The 17,265-nt window shown below is 37.9% G+C and overlaps 1 protein-coding gene across 1 annotated transcript; it reads left to right on the forward strand.

Annotated features, from left to right (window-relative positions):
• The first annotated feature begins 1,479 nt into the window (after window positions 1–1,479).
• LOC143606815 (uncharacterized) lies at window positions 1,480–2,031 on the forward strand. The gene has a single exon (XM_077082458.1). It carries the CDS (start codon window positions 1,480–1,482, stop codon window positions 2,029–2,031), a length of 552 nt encoding a protein of 183 aa, XP_076938573.1.
• The last annotated feature ends 15,234 nt before the right edge of the window (window positions 2,032–17,265 follow it).

The following is a 17,265-nucleotide window of genomic DNA, read 5'->3' on the forward strand; positions in this document are numbered from 1 at the left end:
TTTCATGAAATTAGGGAAATAATGTTAAAATTAGTTCAATTTCACTTTTACTCACCAATGGTCCACACATATATACATTATATACGCACACATTATATGCCAACATATATTCATTATGCATAAACTAACTTAATAACCCATGTACTATATGAGCTGAATCAATAGTATTATATATCTGAATAATCAAGGATTTTTTTCACGATTATCAACGAATGATTTTGCAAAAGTTGTAGTTTTCAAAATGAAATTGGTTGGGTAGTTTAACTTGATGATGCTAATACTTTCTTTCTTTGAAATTTAAAGAAAAATGATGTGACGTGTAACATAGAAATTATTTCAAGAAAAATAAGTTTCATTATAATACATATTTAAAGGGAAACAATGTACATCAATTTTAAGAATTTATCAAAGAGAAGGGTTCCCTTTGGTTTAAAATGATCGTGTCATGTTGGGTAACAGCAAAGCGGGCTTGGAAAAAAAATCATAGTGAGTCCATATATATACCTTGACAAAAATAGAAGCCGAATCCTGTATGTTCGATCCATACTTACTCTTTGTTCGATATAGCACTCCCTTCAATATAACCCCTATATTCTTACAAGCGTCCCGACCTACAAAATTTAAAACTCTACAAACAACATTTATAAAATTGACATTATGATCCTCTTTCTCAACACTCCATGCACAAATAAATTTAGTATCATAAATTAATTCATCCAATCCCACCAATTATTTATACTCAGATTAAAAGAAGCCAATGAGATCAAGTGAGTTTTACATGATTCCTACGTTGGGGTGGGATACATCTAAAATTAGATTTGTAAAAAGATTTTTCCATGCGAGTTTATGAGGCATGTTGTTTGAGTTCTATATGCATGCATACTAGCTAGATGCATTCATGAAACGTTTGCTAATATTATATAGCTGAGGATCGAATTGCGGGATATAACTGGCCGATGTCCAAGGAATTTGGGGTTATTTGGATTGGATTGTTTGGGTGAAGAGAGTTTAAAAAAATTGTGTTTCATTCGGTTATTTTTAATAGGTCTTATATGTTTTATAAATGCACGTTATTTTAATGCATATTACCGTTTGGAAACGGTCACAAAAGCACAACGGTCGAATTTGGGTAGAATTGTGTGGTCATTCTCAGGCTCACCACGCAAAGGGGGTGATGTGTTGTTCACTGCACATCGTCCACGCCACGTCTAACTTTGTGAGGTCTCTCAGCCACCATAACACATGGACTTATCTCACATATTAATTTTGAAGGTGATTTGTCTACGTTTTAAAGGTGTCAAAAATCATACTTGCATTTATAATCCATACCAACCAAATTAAGTATTTCAGTATTTCACCTATCTCTTTTCATTTTATATATATGGCCTATATATACACACACCACTTATATATGTATTTCATACCACCCCCCCCCCCCCCCCCCCAAAACCAAAATTGGATATGGAACAAAGGACATCAATGACGGCCAAGAAGCTTTTTGGAATAATAAGAGCAATTCTCTACATGCATAAGAAAAGATCATTAAAAAGCATTCCATGGTTTGAACTTCACATGATGCTAAAAAGATCAACCAAACTCGCTGGAAAAGCAATCGAAAACCTCTTCATTAAACACGAAACACTCTCTTCCACCCTCACTTGCCACCCTAACAACATCCACACCACCTTCATCACTCCCATTGAATACAAATTTAGCCCACATTTTCACACTAAACGTAAAACCAACCGCCATTATTATTATTCCTATGGAACCAGTTGTTCATACAACCAGTCACATAGGCACCATGAGGCGGGGACATTGGTGACACCCGAAAAATCTCCATTGACGATATTAGGGTTCGGAGGGAGTCTTAATGTTCGGGAGCTGCAGGTGACGGACTCACCGTTCCCGGAGAATAACATGGAGGAGGATGCTCTACAGGTGGATAAGGCAGCAGAGGAGTTCATTAAGAATTTTTATCAGGAATTGAAGCAACAAAAGAAAATGGGGTCCTGTCCATTGAGTTGGTAATGTTTTGATTGTAGTTTAATTTCTCTATTGTGTTTCTTTTTGGGTAATATTTTGTATTGGGCATTGTTGTTAAAATTTATAAATGTAAATCATTTATATGTTTTTGTGTAAATTCGTATTATACACCATAGTTACAAATATTATCAAAATTTTTCGTATAAAATTAAGTTTATCATTTTCATTTTATCGGTAACATAAAATGAGAAAAGTAATTATTGCTCTAAACCGGTATGAGAAAAATGATAATTATGTAATGCATAACATGAACATCTTTCTAAAATATGAAAATAAAATAGAAAAAACTAAACAACTTGTTTTTAGAGAAAAACAACTTATCATATCAATGGTTTTTTACGCTTCACGTAGAGGTTAAAAACACTTTGAATTTATTTAAATAGCCAAATATTTGTGTGTGTATTTTCACATGAAACTATAACATTTTGATGTTTACTACCTTTTGTTTATCGCATGGTCTTTAAGATAGTCGTTTTCCATGGTAGTTATAGTTGTCAAATGTTGTTGGGAGCCACATGGCATTACTTAGACCATTTGTAGGGAGACATCATCCTTCCTATAGAGCCTCAAAGCGCCAGAAACACCGTCTTTATGGAGGGGTGGCCGCTTCCTATATAACGCTGGGTGGTGGTGGTGTGTGGGGGGGGGGGGGGGGGTGGAATGTGATCGGTGGATTATTATCTGTTTTTTTTATAAAATATAAATAATAGATAATAATAAGGTAACGATTGATATGAACTCCATCCACTACATCCATTTTAGCCATAAAGCCCATATGGTGACGTGACGCCACATTACTCGTAACACTTCCATAGGGACTCCATCCACTACACATGATTTTAAAAAGATTTGATGTCAACACATGTTTTATGCCTCAAAACCATGATAGGATTACATAGTCGTAAAATACTAAAAAGAGTACGTAACCTGCCAAGTCAAAATTATGTATGTGATTTGGTCACTTTTGTTATTTTTGTTCAAAAGTTTTTTCTAGCATTTCCGTCATCATACTTTCATATATATATATATATATATATATATATATATATATATATATATATATATATATATATATTGCCATTTCAGTCCAATTCACTAAATTCGATAACTAATTATGTATTTCTGTTAGGTTAACATAAAATTACTAAAATACCCTGAATAAATAATAATATTATAAATTTATAGAGTAAAATGGCAAAATTGTCTCAATGGTTTGATCACTTTTGGGAAGAAGTATTTTTAAAGATTTATGTCAAAACGGGTTCATTTTCTTGTTATTTCATCCAGTTCACTAACGAGGTCAGTTGTGCTATGTTAAATGAGGAGTATTTATATAATCTCAAGTTTTCTAATTAATTTTTAAAAGTCGTTTAATTGTACCTCTATTATATACAATTACACTCACAAACAAACACTATCGTCACCTACACTCAGGACAAACACTGGTAACCATCCACCACCGCAAACTTCACGCTCATGGCACACATTACTCTATTTCTTCACCATTATTTCAAACAAAATTTTCGCATCCAACTTCTTCCCCAATTTAGACCTCCCCCCTAACGAAACCATGACCCCAACCACTAGAACCACTCACCAAAACACCATTGCGTGATCTCCTCACAAATCCTACCTTTCCGCTTCAAAGCCCTAATACAAAATATTTTTGGACATAAATTGGAAAAATGAACAAACGACGTATGAAGATTTTAGTAGTTTAGTCTACTAAACAAAATTTTAAATTCTAAGCAAAGGATTACGCTAATTATTGCTAAATTAGAGTGTGTTTGGAATTGCTTATTTAAGTCTAAAAGGACTTTTTTGTGAAGAGAACTTATTAACTTATAACTTTTATAAAAGGAGTTTAAAAAAGTGTTTGGATTAATTTATGTAGTGGGGAAAGTCAAAATAACTAAAAGGCCGACAGTCTTATTTAAAAAGGAGTGTAATGGGTTTTGTAACAACCTGAAAATTTCCATAGCAATTTTAACAATTTAGGAAGATGAGGGACCTGTTAGTCATTTAGCTAAAGATATATTGAAGCGACACATGGCCTATGACTCCTCACCATTCAATGACACATGTCACTGTAACACCCCGTTACCGGTGCCTCGCTTTTGGCTTCGGATTTTCTCATAAACACAATTCTACAAATCAGAGTTAATTAAAACTTTCGCGGAAACGTTAACTTCAATTATTCTTTACAAAACAATACAAACTTGTCTTTAAATCATAACATAAAACATCGTGTTAAAACATCATTTCTTTAATCATTAGATGACAGCCATTCAATCCATGCCATTTGTCGTCATCGTACTAGCTCTTTAAACCTGATTACCTGCGTACATACTAAAAGTCAGCTACGTTGAGTGAGTTCTAGTTAATCAGACGACATGCAATAGATACACATATCATACATACATACACACATATCCGAAGATACATATCCATACCTGACCAGTTACCTTTCCAACATACATTTATGCATATATATTATTACCTATCTCAGCCTACCGAGAGTATGTTCATAGTCCGCCGTCTATACCTATACTCAAGGTCGTGAACACGAAAAGGTCCGCAGTCCTTACCTATGTTCACCATTTATGGTATGTGCAAGGTCTGCAGTCCTTCCCTGTACCCTCCTACAATAACAACACGTACAAGGTCCACAGTCATTCCCTATGTTGCAACCTAGTTCATAGCACGTACGAGGTTCGCAGTCCTCCCCTATGCTACTGCAACACAAATACAAGTACGTATAAGGTCCACAGTCCTTTCCTATGCTGACGCCTATCTACAATACGTATAAGGTCCACAGTCCTTATCTACGTTGACGTCTATTATCTATAACACGTATAAGGCCCACCGTCCTTATCTACGTTCACATCTATCATCTATATCACGTATAAGGCCCGCAGTTCTTAACTACGCCATCACCTGTCAAGTCTATGTCCAACAGAAGTTGGAGAGATTTACTATCCTAACTTACTATGTCGGACGTAGAACTCACATACCATTCATATACCTGTACACACATACTTCACATATACAATAAGTACATTTTAGCATAAGAACACTCTAGGCGTTCTTCACATCATTCATTTAACAGTTATACCCCTTGTCGATACGTGCAATATCCAAAGATCGTTAACGCCTAGACAATTCGTTTACAATGTTCATACATCATCCATACGTTACATATATCATTCATATCTTTATTTCTAATCTGACAGTACGCGCAATATCCGAAGATCGTTCGCGTACCGACAAGCAATCATTCATGTCTATCACATATATCATATATGGCATACATGTAAGGCCCCGTTACCGGTGCCCTACATTGGACGTTGGATTTACTCATAAACGCAGTTCCAAATATCGGAGTTAATTAAAAACTTCGCGGAATAATATAAAACATCAACCATTCTTTACAAATATCCATAATTTGTCTTTTAAAACATAACGTAAAATATAACATTCAAAACATCATGACAATCTTCAGATGCCAGCCTCTTCAATCCTGCCATGTGTCCATCTCAAACCAGCTGTCTCACTCTGTTAACCTGCGTGTGTAAGTCCCGAATCTGGATCACTACAATATGATATCAACTAAACGAGTATTGGAGCAGAAAACCAACACTCGGTGATTCAAGAACACGAACAAGAACTAGTAAATAACACACGATTGCTTCAAAACACACGTATATTATTGAATACGTCGGGTGCTTAAGCACTTACAATACTTGAACAAGATACTTGGAATGAGCAACCTTTAACCCTACACAAAACATCTCTATATATAGGGATACTAACCAACTAGGCTGGCCCAAACAACCAAAAGCCCACCGAGAACACATAAGTGTTATCGGCTTACATATAACCTCACAACCCAAGCCCAAAACAAAGATAAACTAAATCAAACTAAGCTCAAACCACAAAACTAGGCCCAACAATCTCCCCCTTGGTTTGTAGCTTGGTCTTTTAATCATGCTCCATGTAATCAATGTCAGCATCTTTCAGAGCACCCGCCCAAAACTTGCACCGGATAATAGTAGCTACCATACTCGTGAATTTTTTAGCAGCCGTCTCAAAAATCAAATCTGCAACAATCTGAAAAGTGCTAAGCGTCTTGATTTTAATAAGTCTCTTGGTTCAACAAATTTGTACTGACCCTTTCCCTTTTTCAGCTTAATAATGATAGTGGCGGTGACACTATCATATATCCAGAATCTCATGTCATCCAAAGTGCCATCCGAAATCTTTTCAGGAACAGGAATGTGAGTAGCTTTGTTTGTTGCTGGCCACATGACGTTAACCATAGTTTTTCCAGTCCTCGGATCCTGGACTCCCTTGGCTTTCTTTAAAAACGACTCTGCAGTTAGCATACTTGGAAAACCTCTATCAACTTGACTTCTTAGAAAATTCCAGAACTCTATACCACGCTTATCATTCGTCAGATTGGTGAAAGGAGAATTTATTAGATCACTCAAATCTACTTTAGTCCAGGAACCAAAATCTTTCATCTTCTTATAATATTCGGTGACTCCTGACTTCCTCTTCACCCACCACATATTTTTATCCACATCAAAACCCCATGACAGAATTCCCGATCTATCCCCATATTTAGCATTAAAACCTTTTTGAAATTCAATAATAAACCTGTTTGGATGATCCAACGATTCCACATTCTGATTTGAGTTTTTCATTACCAGCAGCTTTTTCTTTCCCTTTTCAAGGAGATTCTTCTTAATTCTGTCAGACTTTTCTTTGGAAACAGGAGGAGCATCTAAATATTGTTGCAGGGATTTCGAGTTATCGATATTTTAAACAGGACGAACAGTAGAACTACCACCTTGACTCACATTGGGTACTTTAGAAGCTACATCGTTACAGCCTTTAAATTCATCTCCAAAATTTTGAAAGAGATTTTGTTGGAGGTCAAGATATAGTGCAGTTAACTCTCCCATGTTGGACTGTAGTTCTTTAATCTTGGAGTCTTTATCAGAATTACCCACCTCCAATTCCTGAATACGAACATCTTTGACTACCGAATCTTGTTCGAGTTCAAAAACCCGACGTTGTAATGCATGAACATCAACAGGAGCATATTCAAGAACCACACCTTTACCTTTATTCTGAAGATAAGTTTCCTGCATTGCAAGAATCTGGGCTACTTTGTCTGACGTACTGGTGCTTGACTTACCCTGAATGTCTGGGCCAGATGAATCGAAAGGAATATCTGTAGTGTCGGTGTGAGGAGCATCTGCCTCAATATCAAAATCAAAATCAAAATCATCACCAATGGAATGATGGCTCATTAGCAGGTATATCTTGTTCAGCTTGTGTTTCTGGAGCAGGTGTCTCAGGTTGAGTGGAATGTTGAACTGGGTTGGTTGTTTCATTTGTTGTTGGTGTAGTGGTTGTTTCATACTCATTTATCAGCACTCCAGGCCTCAGATCTTTCTTTCTTCGTTTACGAGGGCCGACGTCTGCAGTTGGATCTTCAGCTATGTCTACCTCATCAATCCCAGCAACAGTCTGAGGAGGTTTCAGAGCAGTTGACTGTAACAAAGCTTTCACTTCTTCCAAAGCACTTAAATTTTCAATACTTGGAAGAGTATCTGACTGACGGTGTTCAGTCTCATCATCTTCATCATCGGAAATCTCGAAAGTAGCAACACGCGGTTGAGCTGGTGTCGCGTGCTCATCAGCAACCTGAGCCAAAATAGGCTCAGCGTCTGTCTCCGCAAATCGTCCGAATTTTACCAAAGTGTGTAATCCCCGATAAACCACTTTGGCTCCTTTTCTTGATTGCTTCATCAACCTAAAGGAGTTGGGTCCCATAGACTTCATGTCCAAGGTTTCAACAGATTTAACCAGGTCGGTGTAATGAGAGTCAAATATCATCTGTAAGAACCTCGGATACATCAGGAACATTTCTTTCTTCTTTGCCTTCAGGTTGCTCATCATTTCAATGAAAACAAATTTAGAGTAATTGTAATTCCAATCCATGATCAGAGCAGCAACGGCAGACATCTGGGTGTGATTGATATCATCTGATCCCCCCTTTCTTCCTGAGATACAAGTAAAGAACGTGTGCAATAGATATCTCCAGTATGGGTGAAATAATTTCTTGATTGCAGGAGGATAGGTGCCTTTATAACCCATTTTAGTAAGAACTTCAGTAACCTCAGCAGTAGAGTACTCTGTTAGGTAGTCAGATTGATCCCCAAACAAAAGCACCTCTCTGATGATGGCTTCAGCAACAACAACCGGCTTCATCTGAATTTTGGAGTCGATTGAAATAACTCCATCTGCCCCTTGTGAATTTATCTTTGCATTGTTCCCGAAATCAGTAACCATCTTCTTGCAAATGACAGGGTTCTCCCGAAGAGCATGAGATATCTTGAAGGTGTTGAGTCCGACTATCATCGACTTGAATTCCTTGTGAGCCATTGGTGGATCATACAAGTGGCCATCTATGTCATGAGTTTCCACAAACTTTAACGGGTTCTAATCAACCATGTCTGCACCAAACTTATCAAGTTAGATAATAGTAATTGACATTTGAACCATGATTAAAAATACACTTGGATTATAAAGCATATGAGGGCCCAAATAAAACTTATGTGATAGTCCAAACTATATTGGAGTGGCCCAAAATTACACCACTGAAGGTCTGGGTCCAAACAGTGAGAATTGGGCCCGGCAGGGTGGATCTCGGTCAAAAAGGGCAGTTCTCGGTCAACAGAGGTCAATGAAAGTCAACCGAGAACTGAGGTTCTCGGTCAGCGCATTTAACCGAGAATAGAGGAGTTCTCGGTCAAGAAGTGACCGAGAACGAGATTATCTGTCAAAATAGGGGAGTTCTCGGTCAACGAAAGTCAACCCGAGAACTCCTTGCCAGCTGGAGCAGAGAACCCCTTGGATTCCACCTTGGAATATGTGTAATCATCTTCAACCCACCGAGATCCCTAATAACCTTCATTAAACCTGCAACATATTGGTTAAACTCAACCGAAAACCTCAAATCAAAACTAATCCATCCATCAAACTCCTAATTACTCATAACACCAATGGTCGATTCATCAAACTATCTATAAAAACAGTTTATGGCAACATCAAGGTAAGCCTCAGTGACATGTAAATCTCGTGTAACCTAGTCCAGTACCTGCTAGTAAAAAAAAACTTGAGACTTTGATTAGTGAAGAGGGTTTTGATCTAGGCAATGAAGATTAGAAAGAGGATCTCAGAAAAGATAATTAGAGGGTTTGTAATTGGTAAAATAAAAAAAGTGAAGAGAAAGGAAACCCTTAAAAATATTCATACCAAAATTAGGCAGGCCGAAATGCCTTTGATGGGCTCTAAGTATGCCAAACGTTAAAGACAGCCCAACAAGTTCGGAAAGCTTAATTTACACAAACGTTTCGAGGAGAGTAATTTCGAGAGAAAGAAAAAAATAAGATTAGGCAAAACAAAAAAAATTAAAAAACTGATAAAATTAAATAAAATTAAAACAAGAAAGGTAAATCCACACAACAAGTAAGACAACTCCCTTTAGTTTTAACGTCGGGATCAAATTTCAGTTCTTAGTAAAACTGCCGCCCTTTTTATGAAAAGATACGAACATGGAATCATATCGTTTACTAGGCTATCACAAAGATTCATGTTCAGCGTTATTATGACATAAAGAAACAGGTTGACAGCAGGTATAACATACTCAGCATGATTTTCATTGCATTGGTGATATGATTAAGGTTCAGTTCGGCATAAAGCTTAGATGGACATCACTCATGGACCTGTGGTGCCTCCTATCTCTTCTCAAAGCGTATTTGGCTTTACCCAGATCACCCCAATTTGACTCCAACCCCCTAGTGCTTGATCAAAAGAATTTTATACAAAGCAGGCTTAGTTTTAAGGTTGAATGTTGGACTTAGTGCCAGTAAAATGACAAGCCTTTCATTCGAGACATGACAGGACTTACTTGTGTGCCCCCATCTCTGTAGTTCTAGTTTGTCCCTTTAAGCTTTTATTAAAAACTAATTTAATATCTGGTAAATAACTCATGAATGGTAATATCATTTCCCAGGAAGTTAAGTAAAACACACGTGTTAAGAATTTAGTCACCCCAGTCACTTTAAGCCTTCAGGTAAATGGCTATCCGTTGTAACCACAGGTGGTTAACCGGACCAAACATGCATGAAAACACATGTCCTTCCAACTCAGAGTTACCGACATAATTTTAAGTGAAAGAACATGAAACACAAAAACACATCATAATCGCCCCGGGTGCTTTCAGTCGTTAGGTAAATGGCTATCCTGTGAAACTACAAGTAGAACACCGGACCAACCATATACAAGTATACGTTCTTCAAACTTGAGCAACCGACATAATTTTAAGCGAGAATGAATCTTGAAAAACTCAAAATTTTATATTATATTATATTATATTATATATATATATATTATAAAAATAACACACGCACACTATTTTTGTCTTTTTGATTTTTCTCCTCCTAAATTTGTGCAAAAAAATAAACTAAACTGTACAAATTTATCCCCAAAAAGACTCAATCCTCGAAACGAAGCATTTTAAGAAAACTCACAAGCATATTAAATTTTGCTGTTCCAACCGGTTTTGTAAATAAGTCCGCCACGTTGTTATCGGTGTGAACTTGTTCAAGATGAATCAATTTCTGATCGAAACAGTCACGAATAAAATGAATTTTGATATCGATGTGCTTGGTTTTAGAATGTTGGACTGGGTTTTTCACAATGGCAATGGCCGCATCCTTATCACAGAAAATAGGAGTGTCAAGAAATTACAAACCGTAATCCAGCAACTGGTTTTGCATCCAGATAACCTGAGAGCAGCAAGCGGATGCGGCAACATACTCTGCTTCGACGGTTGAGGTGGACACTGTTTGTTGTTTCTTACACTGCCATAAGATGAGGCGGTCTCCGAGAAACTGGCAACCGGCTGACGTGGATTTCCCGTCAATGTCATCTCCACCATAATTGACATTGGCAGACTGCAAACATTATGTCAGGACGGCTAGCTGTGAGATACATCAGAGACCCAATCATCGATCGATAGTATGTTTGATCTATGGGACTTTTTTCAGGATCAGATGACAACAACGGTCTTTTGGCCATTGGAGTATTAGCACTCTTGGAGTCTTGAAGCTCAAACTTAGCCAGCATATCTTCAACATACTTTCCTTGATGCAACAAAATTCCTGTCTGACTTTGGGGAACCTGTAAACCCAGAAATGTTGTCATTTCACCCAACGAGCTCATCTCAAATCTTTTCTTCATAACACTTTCAAATTCTTTGCACAAATCAGCACTGGTGGAACCAAAAATAATGTCATCAACATAAACCTGGACGAGAATCAAATCTTTTCCAACGGTTTTCCGGAACAAGGATTGATCGATGGTTCCACGCTTGTACCCATGATCAAGAAGATGCTTGGTCAACGTAGCATACCACGCTCTAGGAGCTTGATGTAACCCGTACAAAGCCTTGTCCAGTCTGTAGACGTGATCTGGTTTCTTGGAATTAACAAAACCAGGTGGCTGATCAACATAAATCTCCTCTTTAACTTCTCCATACAGAAACTCAGTTTTGACATCCATCTGATACACAGTGAACCCCATGAATGAAGCATATGCCAGGAAAATTCTAATAGCCTCAAGTCTAGCCACAGGGGCATAGACTTCAGTGTAATCTAATCCCTCAACCTGACGAAAACCTCGAACTACCAGTCGAGCCTTATTATGAACAATAACTCATGTGTCATCTTGCTTATTTCTGAAAACCCATCTAGTGTCGAGAGCTTTCTTTCCCTATGGCAGTTTAACCAATCTCCAGACTTTCAACTTATCAAACTGATTCAACTCTTCATGCATCGCGTCAACCCAACTTGGTTCTTGAAGAGCCATTTCTACATTTTTAGGTTCAATTTGAGAGATGAAACACGAGAACATACAACTATTTATGTGTCCTGTTTGGCTTCTGGTGGACACACCCGCTTCAACTGGACCTATGACATTTTCGATCGGATGATCTTTCTGAATTCTTGATGGAATTAACTGTTCAGAAACATCACCAGTGTGTTGCAGATTTGACAAGTTCTCGATATCATCAACAAGAGGGTTTTTCCATCCAGATGTTGCCGTGTTGTGAGAGTATAAGGTGCCAGCGACATATTCATTTGGAATGTCATCGGGAAACAACGTGCTTCCGAAGATCTGAAGAATAGAACTCTCCCCCTCAACATTGGTTGCATTTTCACTCGTTTTTGGCGAGCATTCAGGTTCTGGAGTTTTGTTGGATTGACTGTCAGTAGCAGGTGAAGCCACATTCGATTCTACAGTATCATCATCAATCAGTGGAGAAATATGAGACACAGTCTGTGGAATTTCCGTTGCAACTTCCACCGTGGGATTACATGGAAGTTTGGAGTTGATGACTGGAAATACATTGAATGGTTTGAAAAATTCATTATAGTCGAATAACCAATTGGGACCAACACGAGCATCAGTCTCATTTTCTTCCAGCCAACGAACCTCATAAGACTCTAAAATCTGTTTGGTGGACTTGTTGTAAACCCGGTAAGCGGTATTTCCTGCATATCCGACAAAATAACACTCAACAGCTGCAGCCCCAAACTTTGGAGTGGTTTCGAAATTTAGTAAAGTACACGGACAACCAAACGCCCTGAAATGTGCAACCGTGGGTTGATGACCGTAAACAATCTCATATGGTGTTTTCATCTTCGAATTGTTGATTATTACCAGATTCTGAACATAACATGCCGTGTTAACAGCTTCTGCCCAAAAGAACAGTGGAAATTTCGAGTCACACAACATTGTTCTTGCAGCTTCGATAAGGGTTCGGTTTCTTCTTTCAGCCACACCATTTTGTTGAGGAGTTCGTGGGGCGCCGTACTGACGAAACATCCCCTTTTCTGAACATAAATGATTCAAGGTCGCATTCTTGAACTCTTTTCCATTATCAAAACGGATTCCTTTCGGTTTCAGGTTCAGTTGATTTTCCATTAACACCACAAACCTCTTGATCAGATCTGCAATTTCACTCTTATTTGATAACAAAAATACCCAGGTAAAACGTGAGTAGTCATTAGTAATAACAAGACAATAAGAGCTACGAGACAAACTTAAAACATAAACTAGCCCGAACAGGTCCATATGAAGTAGTTGAAAAACATATGAGATGGTATTAATCAATTTTGGCTTGTGAGTTTTTCGATGATGTTTGCCCAAAGCACAAGCCACACATTTTTCAACGGTCACAAAATCCTTGATTGGTAAACCACGAACTAAATTGTTTTTAGCAAGATGATTCAAGTTTTTAGTGTTAGCATGACCAAGCTGACGATGCCAAAGCATCGCATTATGTTCCGACACTTTTGAAAACAAGCATGTTATTTCGTCAAGAACATTTTTGTTCATGTCGATCACATAAGCATTATCTTTTCGTTGTGATCGAACAAGAATCCAATCTTCTGGTATGATTATACCAGGTTTCAGAATTAAGCACTCCTTTTTAGTAAAATGAGTTGAAAAATCTTTGTCGCAAATTTGTGACACGCTCAAAAGACTATGCTTCAATTCTGGAACAAAGTTAACGTTTTCAAACTTTAAAACACCGTTACTTACAGTACCCTTCTGAGTGATCTTTCCCTTTTCTCCTCCGCAAAAGACACGTACCCACCATTAAATGTTTGAATGTCGTGTAGCTGGGTAATATCTCCTGTCATGTGCCTGGAACAACCACTATCAACATACCAAGGTCTGATGATATTCCTCCATAGCGGTCCCTGCACGAAGCGCGGGATTAGTTAGTTTTTGGTACCCAGTCCATGCTTACACTGGGTGATTCTAACTCATCTACAGTTGTTACAGATTGCCATGACATATCCTTTTGATCATCAAAAATAGAATGAGTAGATGCTTTCGCCGGAGATTTAGGAAACCATTTATGTCTGTATGATTTGGAATTATAAGTACGAATGGTTGTCATGATCTCCGGTGTTTTAGACGTAGAATGAGATGAAGCCGTCTTCTTTTCCTGCTTTGGTCTAGTGTTAGTGTTTATGTGAGAGTTTGAACTTGAAACACCCTTACTGACCATTCTTTTGGACATGTTAGGTTTGGTCTGATGAGGACTAAACCTGCTAGATTTGTTTCGATCAAAGGAACTAGCTGGATAATGTCTGAATCTTTATCTGTACACATTACGAGGCATATATGGCATATTCATTTGATAAAATCCGTAGTAAGGAATGTACGGACGATGTGGACAGTTTCTGGCAATATGACCATGAGTGCCACAATTAAAACATATTTGACGTTTTATGAAAAACTCATTCTGGGCAGCTCCTTGTCTGGACTGGCTGTGTGGACCAGTCTGCTTAGATTTGTGAGAATTCATATTCCCCTTTTTGAACTTGTCACCTTGTTTGTCATTAGAGCATCCCTCCTTAACAAACTTTGGTGCAACATATTTTTCTGATGTTTTTGAAATTTTTGAAGTTTTGGTTTTATTAGGAACCACATTATTAGAGTTTAAAATCTCAACCGAATCAACCACACAAGAATCCTTGCTCTTTAAAACATAGCCCACACAAACAGTCGAAATAACATAATTCAAAACTTGAAGTTCTAAAGAAATATCAGAAACAACATTATTATCAAAATCAAAACACGGGTCGTCATCCCCATCAGTCCATTCCTTCACAATTATTCTTTCTGCACACGAAGTAGATACATTAGAATCGTTCATAATTAAAGTAGACGAACCAGCATCAGCAGAGCTGATTCCATCACCTTTGTCTTGTTTACCATACTTCATACCCTTTATCTTTTCTTCTTGTTCTTTGGTGACAGGAGTAGGAACATAATTGTGATTATATGGTGGGGGAACCTGACTATATCCTCTGCCCTCACCTTCATTTTCTTTCCACCACAATTGATTTTCAATCATTGAATCAACTACTTTACTGGAACCATCGAATTTTTTAAAATCAAGTTCAGCCTTTTCAAACTTGCTAGTTAGATTCAAGATTTCTAGCTTGGAGGCTTCCAGTTTAGCAGTTAATTCAACGATTTCTTGTTTGGCATCAAGGTGATAACAACTTTTTATACTAAAATCAGACTTAAGTTTTTTAATGTCCTTGTTAAGAGATTCTATTTTGTCTAGAAAGCCCTTTTCATTTTTCTTAAGTTTAAAATTTTCTGATTTTATTCTCTCCATATCTCTACTCAGACTGTCATTATGAAGTTTATACATTTCTATTTTCTCACTACAATTTAAAGAACATGGTTGAAAACGTACCTCAGTTGAATCCGAAGAAGTGAACGCCATGTATGCAAACTGGAGTTCCTTTACCTTCTCCTCAGCAGTGTTTACATCTTCAGAGTCTTCAACAGTTGCGAAATTCGCAGTCTGATTTCCAATGTTCAGCGCAGCCATCTAACCCTCCCAAGAGAATGTTTGACCAACCATACCCCTTTCACCATTACCTGAACTACCTTCGGCTTCACCCCGAGCATTTCCAACTGGAACCAAAGCCCTCTCCGTATTCCCATCCTTAGCCGGATTAGTGCATTCATGAGCAAAATGACCCGGCTCGTGACAATTGTAACACCTGAGAGTCTCTTTGTTAAAACCCACTTTTTGATTTTTGGAATGTTCCAGTTATTTCTACCCGTCCTTTTGGTAAACTTCTTTGCACGGAAAACCACCATGGCAATTTGCCAAGAAATGTCCATTTCTTCGACATCATCAAGATGAATCTGATCTAGTTCAGTAGCAACCATGGGTTGAACCAAATCTCCGGCCAAAAAAGCATGGTAACAATTCATAAATCCCGCCATTAATGCTATATTCTCCTGAGTTTCTTTTGGTATAGTGGGAATCTGGCTGAAGTTCTGACTTGAAGTGGTTTTACCAGAATCATTTGTAGATTGACTAGATTTGGTAAAAAAACTGGGGCTGGATTAGGTGAATTAGATGATGATGATTGACCGAGGGTGGATGAAAACATCTGGAAGTTTCCCTGTGGTGGTTGTTGAGTGGGCTTGAACAGTGAGAAGCTATCTTGAGACATGAGAGCACTGTTAGACGCAACGTTATATCCAGCAGCACTATAAGAACTGGCATTATTTATTGCACATTTTTTATCATCCATATCACAGGCTTTAATAGTAGCAATCATTTCAGTCATGCTCATTCTGTTAAGGTCTTTAGTCTTTTTGATAACTTCAACACTCATGTCCCAATTTTTCGGCAGAGAGTTTACCAACTTGTTGTTAATTTCTGAAGTTTGCAGAAAGATTCCTGCAGTTCTCATTTCAGTTACAAGTGATATAAATTTTTGAAGTTGGGATTCCAATGTCTCTCCCAAAACATGATTGAACATATTAAATTTTTTTCGCAGCTGGTCTTGACGACTTCTCTTCATATCCTCATTTCCTTCATAAACTTCTATCAGTGCGGCCCACAACTCCTTAGCTGATTGGAGTTCTCTAAACTGATGGGCAATCTCGGGTGAAAGTGCCATAGTTAGAGTTGAAAGAGCTTTCACATCTTCCTCAACTTTTGCAAAGTCATCATCATCAAATAGAGCAACTGGTTTCACAAGAACCTCGGTTGAACCATCTCTTTGATAGGTGATCCTTTGAGGTCCCCTCACAATGCTTTTCGAAATTTTTGAATCTTTCATCTTGGCATAGTGTTTGAAACGGAATTTCCATTCACTGAACCCCTCATGGGACAACAAACGAGGTATACGAGTAGAAGTGCCCATGATGGAATCAAGTTCTTAGTGAAGTGATGAATTGATGGAGCTGCTGCCATTAGTGATCTGTGCCATTTTAATTTGAATCCAAATTAAGTCCAATTAAAGTTTTAAGTCCAGTCAAAAGTCCAAGTCCAATACAAACAGGGCCCAACAAAGTAAACAGGGCTGAGAGTATGATGAAACACGTTGACCGAGAACTAAGATATTGACCAAATATTGACCGAAAACTCAATTTGTTGACCAACTCTTTGACCGAAAACGACCGAGATATAGAATGTTGACCAATTCTCTGACTGAGAACTAAGAGAGGCCGAGAACAAGCAGCTACCGAAAACAATCCTCAACCGAGAACAAGCAGTCACCGAAAACGCTCCTCAATCCTCAGCCG

The sequence above is a fragment of the Bidens hawaiensis genome, unplaced genomic scaffold (assembly GCF_021521415.1).
Source record: "Bidens hawaiensis isolate Kalapana, Puna unplaced genomic scaffold, B.hawaiensis_p1.1 tig00077358_1, whole genome shotgun sequence".
NCBI lineage: Eukaryota > Viridiplantae > Streptophyta > Magnoliopsida > Asterales > Asteraceae > Bidens > Bidens hawaiensis.